The sequence below is a fragment of the Mytilus californianus genome, unplaced genomic scaffold (assembly GCF_021869535.1).
Source record: "Mytilus californianus isolate M0D057914Y unplaced genomic scaffold, xbMytCali1.0.p SCAF_6, whole genome shotgun sequence".
Taxonomy (NCBI): domain Eukaryota; kingdom Metazoa; phylum Mollusca; class Bivalvia; order Mytilida; family Mytilidae; genus Mytilus; species Mytilus californianus.
In genome coordinates, this window is record NW_026262712.1 from 5,399,047 (window position 1) to 5,410,348 (window position 11,302).

Here is an 11,302-nt window from a genome sequence, read left to right on the forward strand (position 1 = left end):
TTTTTTACTTTACTGAATTTTGTTTATAGTCAGGCCATTTATAGTCTCTATTACATGTATAACTTATATAGACCTGAGGCTTTTAACATTTAAAATTACATAAACTCCTTCATGTATCTATTCCTAAAGAAGGTATGGTATGTTGATCTCTAGATAGTCTATAATACAAACAATGAAATGTGGAATGATTGCCAATGACCCAGATATGACCAATAACGTAGATGTAAGCAACTATAGGTCACCGTACGGCCTTTAATAATGAACAAAACCTATCCCATATAGTAAGCCTTAAATGTCCTCGGCTTGAAAAATTTGAAACATTTCAAACGAGAAAAACAATTGCCTGATATACATGATATGTGTTAAAACAATCAATAATATAAAAACAAATATGACCGAAAGTAAACAACGACCATTGGGTCTTGCACTTAAAGTATTTGTTGTGATTAAACATGTTTTTGAGCGTTTAACCCTCACCTAACTGGGGACAACGGTCACACCACAACATACGAACTAATGTGATAATCAGTTGGAAAGGCCTTGGTTTGTCAACAGAAAAGTAACCAAACACATTTAAAGTTGTTTCGAAACCACATTCGTACTTTTTAATCATATTATTCGTTCACTATCGTGTTATATTGGTGATATAAAGAACATCAATAAAAGCATCTTTGCTTTGCTATTAAAGTTGTTTTTACGTGCGTGTAGTGATTTGAATCTAAATGTTACAACATATCCTTTCTGTGATATTATTGATATATCTGTTTTCACCAAATGGAATATGGTCCATAGTTTGTTATTCATCTTTGACCATTCCTGGGTCTGAACGCGCTTTGACGAGTTTATCTAGAAAAGCATCAACATTGGATCATTTTGTTTATTTGCAACAATTTGAGAACAGGAACGTCAAAAACGATCTCTGTTCTTTCTGGTTTATAATTTTTAAAAATGACAAAATAACAAATTTAAGTTTATTTTTATTCAGAAGAAAAAAAAATGGTTATTTAAATTAAATACAAATAACACGAAAATAAATCTGTCGGAACCTACTAACATACAAAATACCAAATAAAAAAAAATTTTTTTACACACTATAAAATAATAGGTAAACTTTATTTGAAATGACAAAGGACAACACAAATATGAAATCCCTATGAATTGAGCAACACGAACCCAAACAATAACAGGTAGTGAACTCATTTGTGGCAGAAGTGGTAATCAAGTGTTTACTCACAAATAGCAAATAATTTCGTTTGCAGTCAAAAACGAAGATTGACATAATCTGTTACATTAGTTGTTTGTATGTCAATGTCAGATGTTGGCCTAGCACTATCAACTGCCGCACTAGGATAAATTATTGAACTATATTGATGAGTCCCTTGGTTTTCGTGTACTACTATTTGGTATGGGTTTTCGTACCCGTCACCGACATTTAAACCCATTGTTGTTGTTGCATTTGCTTCCATTCTAGATTCGTCACTGGTTGATGAACACGTTGACGTTCTTTTGCTATTTGACGAAGTTTCGTCTTGATGACTTCTTCTTTGAAAAGACTCCAATGAATCATCTGTTGACGCAAAACTTTCTTCATTATAGCTTCCGTCACTGTGTCTTATTTCCTCAATAGCCAACGGGGAAGAAGTATCGATTGCTCTTTCTGCATTATAGCTGCGCCGCGCCGCATTTACTACAGATTCTTGAAGTGATACTCTCGAAGACGTAGAAACATTCATTGCAGGTCGATAGTAAATAGTGGTTGTGATAGATTCATTTTGTGGACTACTTATGATTCTAGCGGGCAACATAGGTCCTTGTTGATTAGAATCTAACCGAAGAATGTTGACCGCTTCATAGGAAATTGATCCTATTTCATCGTAATTGTTATAGTGCAAAGGTTCTTGTATATGACCTCGCCTTGTTCTTTTCCTTCTGTGTCTGACAAAAAGACAGATGTGAAGTACAGTTATGTAAACCAACAAACCGCCGGCTAATATACTACTTGTTATGAGTCCAGTTCTGTCCTTTTTGTTGTTTTCACCAGATTCTGCATTAAACCAAACGAAGGCACATAATTACACGAATATGAAAAGAGAAAAAGCACCACTATATGAATAAATGATAAACTAAACGATAGTATTTCAAAATAAGATATGAGAAGATAGCTCTTATAAAATGAATTCGGAATGTCAAAAGTCAAAAGGAATCACTGTTAGTGTTTTCCTGCTATAACATATAATTAAAACATGTTCAGTAGATTCCTGTATAAATATAGAGATACCTCCCCTTATTACTGAATATGAAGAAAAACATTTAAATCATGTAAACATATTAGTACTTATAAGATCACTTCACGTAAATTTGTTTATTAAAATGATTTTTATTTTGGTAAATTTCCTGACTGCATTGAATTTGCTGTTTGATTGCAAATCTAGACATGTTGTATTATGCTTATTTACAATCTAAGATGGCAGAAAGACTCCGATACCACTCTAAGTTTTTCGTCATTCAACAGTACGCATATTTTATAACTAGTGCAAAATTCAGCTGCCACAAAATTTCATCTGAAGTTCACTTAACGTGTTTTGACGGAATAAATTTCTCCAGATATCTGTATTTTGAAGTTCAGACAAGTGAGTGCTGTCAAAACAAATATGACAACAATGAACATGACATTTTATGTTTTGAAATTGTGTTTTCGATTCTTTTTTACAGATGTTATCAAATAGTATATCAGTATTTAGTGAAATCATTAAGAAGACAGATTTTTCGTATTGAATTGAGTCTCATTAAAACATTCTGGTTGTAAGGACCTGAATGAATTTGAACAGCTGTTACATAGACAATTACTTAAAATTACCGTACCAGATGGCTTGATTTCAATTATAAAGAAATCTAATCCTAGTTCATTCTTTGCACATATATGATAAACACGGAAGTCATTGCTGTTCTCAATGTATGTGTCAATTTCAATTTCATATCCACTTATATTTCCTCTGTTTCCAAAAGCCGTATACGACAAAGTTGTGTTTGACATCCTGAACTCATGTTTTGTTCTATTTTGGTTACAATCAGTTCCGACGCTTTGAATCCATATGTCATCTACCAAAGGGTCACTGTATAGGAGAAGTGTCAGTGTTAAAGGTTCGCCAAGCTCACCATAAATTACATTTCTGTTTTCACGTAGAAATATTGGCACACCTGCAATAAAATGGTACATCCTCAAAGTTTTGCTGTAGAATTCCTTCAAGAATCGATGACAATAATGGTGATAGCATGGTATGATAATGGGGAAAAGCACCTCATATAGAATTCTCCGTTTATTGGTTGGCTTCATGTTGCTACATGTATTAATATTTGTTTTTGAACTTTACTAGTTCTTTTACTTAAATTGATCGAATCTCCAGAGCTGACGAAACCCTTGTCAACTAGTAGGTGACGTCAACTAAGTGCAAGTGATATGAGTTGCTTGATCCAAGAATACTCAAAACAAAATAATTAAACCAAAGACATGAAGGTTGTAGAAAATTTGAAGAGGTGTATTCGCTTAAGTACCAAAGCTTTCCATCATTACAATAACATAGATTCACTGTATCGGAGGAATATTAATGTAAAGGGATCATCTAGCTCGCCATGCATTCAATTTGTGTTTTCAGATACAACTATTTACGCACTGGCAATAAATGGTAAATTTTTTATGGCCTTTTGGTAGTATTCCTCAATTACAATTCGGAAAATGTCTGCAAGTATCTGGATATCTAAGTTTTCAGACAAAAAATAAAAACAGGTTGATTGTTCGTCACAATTCAGAATTCAAGGTAGGTAAATACTACCGAACGCGTTCTGTCATTTTCTGAGCAAAATGTGATAACAAATGTACGATACAATTTTACAGTGAAATGTGAATAATGAACAGGTGGTAGTGGAGAAGGTTTTGTTTAATGACCAAATTCCATACCAACAGACAATTTTAGCGAATCTTTTTTTATGTTCATTTATTACAGAAAAAATTAGGCATTTTGACGTCCAGAAAGACAGAGGATATATTAAAAAAATACAATCTGGATTACATAACTACAATTCTGGAACACATTACAAAATTATGCAGTCCTGGATGATCTCTTATATCATGATTGACTAGTTGATTTATTGCATATTGTTTTCAGATAAGTGTCTTTTGCATCTAACAAATACAAGAATATTGATATAGAATTGTGTTAGTAATGGTTGTAATTAATTGTATCTTCTAAATCAAACTGTGTAAAAACAAATAAATCCTGTGCATACAGTTGCTTTAAACTAAAAATCATATAAAAGAACTAGGTGATTAATTATCTCTACTTTTACATACATATAGAAAATAGAAATAGAATTAAAACCACATACGATAAGACAAAAAACAATATCCAATCAAAATTACAAATAAAACATCAAGACTAAATACACGAATGTTGGATGTACAAATACCGAGCCACGTCTAATAGCTATGCGAATTCACACTGTACATTGTGATTTAACTGTATCAAAATTACACCTAGAATTATCTTACCAACAGCCCGGATGCTGAAACTAAAAGAATCCTCTCCTAGTCTATTTTTTGTCCATATTTTGTACATTTCATATTCATTGCTGAATATTTTGATTTCAAATGCAAATTTATAGCCTTTGATATTTTCTTTATTTCCAATTTCCGAGTACAACAGCTTTGTTTCAGTTATTCTAAAGTCATGTATTGTTTCATTTATCGTATAACTAGAAGCGACACCTTCAATCCATAGTTCTTCTACAATAGGGTAACTGTATATGAGAAATGTCAATGTCAAAGGTTTATACAGTTCGACACTCATGACATTGCTGTTTTCGTGATCAAATATAGGTGAACCTGTAAATCAATTCGAAAGAATTTAGTCGTATAAATTAAGATTACATGATTATTTAATGATATAAGCTAAATATAGATCTTCAAGACATTGTCAAATATCAAAGAAATGTTTAGCATACATTATTTTATAATTGTGGTTTGTTATCTATTTCCTGCATGAAATAATCTCGTTTCACACTGAACGAAGTTTAACATGAAAAAGTAATACGTAGAATGCGTTAATTTGTTTGGCCTATCCTGCAATGAGTTGAGAAATCTATATATTTGTATTGGTTATTCGTTATATCTCTGGTGGCATTCAAAGGCAACATCGGAGTACCGACCGCCCTTTGCGTCGGATATTTGTGATGTCTTCAATATCACATAAAACACTTAAATCGTTCGCCTGAATATATTCTTTTTACAATGTATCAAATTTGATTTCTTTCCAAAGCATCGTACACAAAAAAAACGTCGGATTTTTACAGTAGTCTGGGTTTCTTACATAATTTTTTCAAGATCGTTAGCGGACTAATATTTAAAGAGAAACCAAATGGAAATCGAAACTATTTCACTAGAATTTTCTTTTTCACAGAAAAAAAAATCTACAAAAAGAAGAAGTACCGTTTTCGAATAAGTGTTTTGTACGTGTTTATATATTTCTTGTCAGCTTTTATTTTCTTTATAGAGCAGGAACTAGTTGCTCTTCATGAGTACCTAATTTAATCCTCAATGTTTGGTGGGAAAGACCTTGCTACATTTACATCTATCAAATATCAAATCAGAATTTCACAAGTTCTATTCCCTGAATCTGATCAAATCTTACATCAATATAAATGATTTGCAGAAATAAGAATAATTATATTTTGTCAATAAAACTAAAACTTTATGTATTTATTTGGTGTTTCCGAATCACTTTTCCTGGAGTGCCCAAAAAAAAAAAATGGAGAAACCAAATACACGAAGGATGTAAAAACACTTGCGGAACTATATGACTGGAAATGGACATCAAGTAAAAAGCCGAATTAAACTCAAATTTTCCTCATTGAAATCGAACCTGCGTAAGAACATTTTTCTTATTTTTTTCATTCAACGCTTGTGTTTTAAATTATCCTGTATATGGTTGTACAAATCAGGAAATGTACATTACATGACAAACGACACCATGACTTCACTATAATACATGACTTCACTATATCAGATACCATCTTTATTATTATCTTACCAACAGCTCGGATGTTGAAACTAAATGATTCTTCTCCTAATCCATTTTTTGTCCATATTTTGTACATTTCGTATTCATTACTATACATTTTGAATTCAAATGCAATTTCATTGCCTTTGATATGTCCTTTGTTTCCAAATTCTGAGTACAACAGCTCTGTTTCGGAAATTCTAAAATCAAGTATTGTTTCATTTTTCGTATAACAACGAGCGACACATTCAATCCATATTTCTTCTACAACAGGATTACTGTATATGAGAAACGTCATAGTAGTTGGTTTAAACAGATCGACAAACTGTACATTTCGGTTGTCGTGAACAAATATAGGTGGACCTATAAATTGACTCAGTAGAATTTATTCGTATAATTTAGAATACATAGTGATATAAGTTACATACAGATATTCAAAACAAAATACTTGTTAAGTGTACATTTTCTGATGGTTATTGTTTGTTGTCTATTTCCTGCTTGTAGAGATAGTTGTCGTGTCACACTGTACAGTGTATAATATGAAGAAGTGATACGAACAATGTGTTTATGTGGTTGGCTATCCTACAAGGTTTAACGAAATTTCTACATTTTTGCTGGATATTCTGTGAAGAATGGCTATCAAGGTTCGAAATTTGTGATATCTTCAAACATTTTGGCATTATACGGGATATGTTCTTCTCATATATTTAATGATGGTATGATACTAAACCCGTAACGGGGGGGATTGTACTTAATATTCATATGATGAAGACATAATCTTTCAATCAGTTTACTTCAGGTATGGAACTCGCATGTCAGTAACTGCTAGCAGTCCTTTGTTAATTTGTGAATCATTGTCATTTTGCTAAGTTTGTTTTGTTACCTATTCTGATATCGGGCTCTGACTTTCTTTTAAACTGAATTGTACTGTGAGTATTGCTGTGTGTTTATTTTTTCTACATTGGCTAGAGGTATAGGGGAGGGTTGTTGAGATCTCACAAAACATGTTTAACCCCGCCGCATGTTTGCGCCTGTCACAAGTCAGGAGCCTCTGGCCTTTGTTGGTCTTGTATGATCTTTAATTATAAGTTTAGTACGACGTCCATTATCACTGAACTAGTACACATTTTTGTTAAGGGGCCACCTGAAGCAAGCCTCTGGGTGCGGGATTTTCTCGCTGTGTTGAAGACCCATTGGTGGCCTTCGGCTTTTTTCTGCTCTGTGGTCGGGTTGTTTTCTCTTTGACACATTCCCCTATTTCAATTCTCAATTTTATTTATAAAAACGACAAAGAAAGTAAACAAAATGATGCAAATACTTCTATAGATGTATTTAAGATATAACAAAAAGTTTAGGGACAATGTCGCAAATTTTGCATATTTGTATTGTCAAATTTAACTAAACAAATTATATCAGAAAATCGAAAACAAAATAAGAAAAGAAACTGTTAAACTTTCCAAAATATGATTAAATTACAATCTTAAGATAGATAAACATTTCTGTAGAAAGTAGAACAATATGTCAAAATAGATCATGTATGTTTACGCTAAATATATTTCATTCGTGTTGTCGAAATTAGACATTTAGAACTGCTCAATAATGTGAAGTGATCGTACATCTCGAAAATATTTTAGAATAGGACAACACTTAAATTATTCGTATCTCAATACTATTAGTAACTGAAAGATTGAAAAAACGAATTTGAAACTGTTATTTGTACTGGTATAGCTATATATAGCGAAAAGAAGTCAGACATTGATGGAAATTTAGGCAACAGTAGTATACCGCTGTTCAATAATCATAAATCGATTAAGCGAAAACAAATCCGGGTCATGGACCACAACAGAGGGATATACATCAACCATAAGATAAAAAGAATGGAACAACAGCAACACAGAACTGCTACAAAAACGAAGACCAACATACATAGAAACGGACTATTTGATAATAACTGACATATTCCCTACTTGGTACAGGACATTTAAAGAACAAATGGTGGGTTGAACCTGGTGTTATGGCTAGCAAAACCTCCCGCTTACATGGCAATGTAAAAAATACCGCTAATATGACAGTAATTACGTGACAAAAAGAAAGCAGTACAAATAAACGCAAGAACACTCACGAAGGGGAAATACATAAAGAAATAATATAATAGTACATTACAACATGTAAAACATAGAATAACAACGGACACAACACAATAGAATTATATGTGCGTTACACGTTTATACCAACGCCAAAGAAAAAAGAGAAGTTTATTTAATGACGTTTATTTTATCAGAGGTAGAATTCTAAAAAATAAATAATATACAAATGGAATTGTGTTTGTAATGGTATAGTTATTTGTATTTTTGTATATATATATGTCGGTTTTTCTTCTAAATCAAAACTGTGTATAAACAAACAAAAAATCCTGCGCATATAGTTGTTTAAAACTAAAAATGATATACAAATGAACTAGCTAATGAATCATCTGAACTTGTATTTACAAATAGACAGATGTGGAACATTCTTCCCTCTGCGATTTTGACATCGATGGACATTGAACAATGTTTAAAAGACGTCTTTTGTAGTCTTTATTGCATCTCGTTATTAGTTCTTGTTTAACAAAACGAATGTGTTTGCAAACAAATTTTAAATAGGTGACATAACCTTATACTTTGACTTGATCTTAAGTACACACTTTAATACTGTATTGATACAGACCAGTACTGCTTAAAATCATTTCATTCGTATTGGATAAACATTGTTTTTGTTATCATAACTCAGATATAGAGTAATATATTAAAGCATGAAGGTCTTTCGAATTAAAAAGTTCAATAAACTTTTCACAATGTTCTACCTATTTTAATATATACTGCAGCTGTGCTATTTGCGCAGTCAAATTGCATTGACCGTATAATCATTTGTGATATGTTATGATTTCACTGACCGTATATCACCCTGTTTATGACGTTGACAATGCGTTTTCGTAGAGTTTTATTTATGACGTCATTAAAAGTGCTCGTTCGCGGAATTTTTACGTCGTTTGCTTCAAACTAAAAAATTATTTCATTTGGAACAGCTGTGGGAGTTGCAGTATATAACGAATAACTATACATTGTTTCGAGATATAAAGTTTATTTGTACTAGGCTCAAAACAGGATGGAAATGCTCGGCAAAGTCTCGCTTTCTACCTGTTTTTAAGCCTTATGAAAATAAAATTTATATTTTGGGACAATGTATAGTCCATTCTATTCATTGTCACTCTTATATTGTGTCATTCACATGCTATTTGTTGCCATAAATATAAGTGTTTCATTGCCATGATTGTTCTTTTCTATTGACAATATAGTCAAACTATGTTTAAAGTTAATGATGACCATCATGACCAGTAAACACTTATCTTACACGTTTTGTAAGATAGGTGACACTTAAGTTGACGTTCAAAATACATACGTAGCAGTAATGTGGGAGAAAAGGAGGATGACCTGAAAAGGCATGCTTTCTGTAAATAGAGGAGACCTTTATAGCATGTTTGAATGCATTAGTATAGAGGAACAAATCGATTTGATGTACACCTTTTAGATGCCTTACCTTGATAATTGTAACTTGTAAAATTTGTTTGTAATATGCTACCATTCATATCAGGTATACCATTGCTAACAGTGCAAACATATCTTCCACTAATCTGATATTGTTGTGGAAGTGTCTGAAGAATCAATGTCCCATTTTCTAATCCATTTAAGAAGCGTATATGTTCTCCTTGTTCCGATTGATGTTCCCATCTATCAAATGTGTACGTGTCCGGGATACCGTCGGGGACGCAGTCAATTCTATTAACTTTGAATAAAAATCTAACATCAGGTGCATCTACAATGCAATGACATTCATTACGTGCAGATATAAAACTAATACAGAATGAACGTTTCCAACTTTAGATAACTACGAATAAGATGCAAACCAAGAGGATTAAAAATAAAGCGTATTTGTGAAAAATGTAGGTAAACAATATAAAAGCGTTGGTATTATTTCGTCAGAGTATTAACTGTTTAAAAAAATGATAGATGTATTATAGCAATTAAAACAACATCACACACCCCCCCCAAAAAAAAAATTACAAGTATTAGTAACAGACACTTAACATTATAGGATAAACACGACAAATTAGTTTTTTTTTTAGTTCCTGCTCTTCTAGTTTAGCCAACCGTGTTTCACATGAAACAGACAAATCCAGGAGAGAAAATTGAATTGAAAATATGGAAAATTAATATACTTCGTTTTTCAGTTTCAACTGTTCATAAAAGTCTAGATTTAGGCTAAGTAATGTAGCAGGCCGGTGCTAAGTATGGCATACGTCTTTGTTCCAGTTTTGAGATCCGGGCAAAATTTGAATATTATTCAAAATTTATTGTACTTATAATATCAAATATATAAGAACACATATACCACCAATAACTTCTTCAGATGATACAAGGTAGATTAGATATGAGGACTCTGAGCTATGGAACTCAATTCCAAATCAGGTTAAAGTATTACATTATTTTGACAAGTTAAAGCTCATAAAAATGAGTGATGTATCTTGAATGGTAGCACTCTAGCTCAAATAGATATTATGTCTGTGTGACTTCGAAAAGAAATTGCAAGTTTCTTGATATGTTCATTCAAGATAAATTGTCGTTTTGCCAATAGCAAACAATTGTAGTTTACAGATGTTCAAACATTTTAAGTTGATTTTGAATATACAAACAAGTTTCACATAATTAAGTGGATTGTCTACAATCCAAACGTGTATAGAAAGGGAAAATCATATTCTACTATGCATCCATTACTGGTCATTTGCAAAATCAAATCCTAAAGGGGTACCAACTAGAAGATTTATGAAAAAAAAATCTGATTTGTTTTTTTCAATCATTGATGAAAGTGAAATAGTGAAATTTGATTGACTGATTCGATGCACAAAAACTTTTTCTATACAGGTAAACACGATGATAAATATATATTTTTAACCTATAATATGAAATCAAACAGACAAATTCAATTGTACGAGTTTGCTATGTATTTATATCAATATGAAATTGAGAATGGAAATGGGGAATCTGTCAAAGAGACAACAACCCGACCAAACAGCAGAAAACAGCCGACGGCCACCAATGGGTCTTCAACACAGCGAGAACATACCCCACCCGGAGGCGGGATTCAGCTGGCCCCTAAACAAAATGTGTACTAGTTCAATAAAAATGGACGTCACACTTAACTCCAAAACATAT

General features: G+C 32.3%; 1 protein-coding gene across 1 annotated transcript; it reads right to left on the minus strand.

The window, feature by feature from the left end:
* Nucleotides 1-1,128: 1,128 nt before the first annotated feature.
* LOC127704895 (uncharacterized) lies at nt 1,129-4,869 on the minus strand. The gene is made up of 3 exons (XM_052209132.1): nt 4,547-4,869; nt 2,863-3,198; nt 1,129-2,044 (listed from the first exon to the last, which is right to left on the minus strand). The coding sequence occupies exons 1-3, from the start codon at nt 4,842-4,844 to the stop codon at nt 1,260-1,262; spliced, it is 1,419 nt and encodes a 472-aa protein (XP_052065092.1). The 5' UTR covers nt 4,845-4,869; the 3' UTR covers nt 1,129-1,259.
* Between the last annotated feature and the right edge of the window lie 6,433 nt (nt 4,870-11,302).

Coding starts and splice junctions, on each gene's coding strand:
- LOC127704895 (XM_052209132.1), bottom strand. CDS start 4,844: ATGAGTGTCGAACTGTATAAACCTTTGACATTGACATTTCTCATATAC. Junction 3,199..4,546: donor TTTCAGCATCCGGGCTGTTG/GTAAGATAATTC, acceptor ATTTTATTGCAG/GTGTGCCAATATTTCTACGT. Junction 2,045..2,862: donor AATTGAAATCAAGCCATCTG/GTACGGTAATTT, acceptor GGTTTAATGCAG/AATCTGGTGAAAACAACAAA.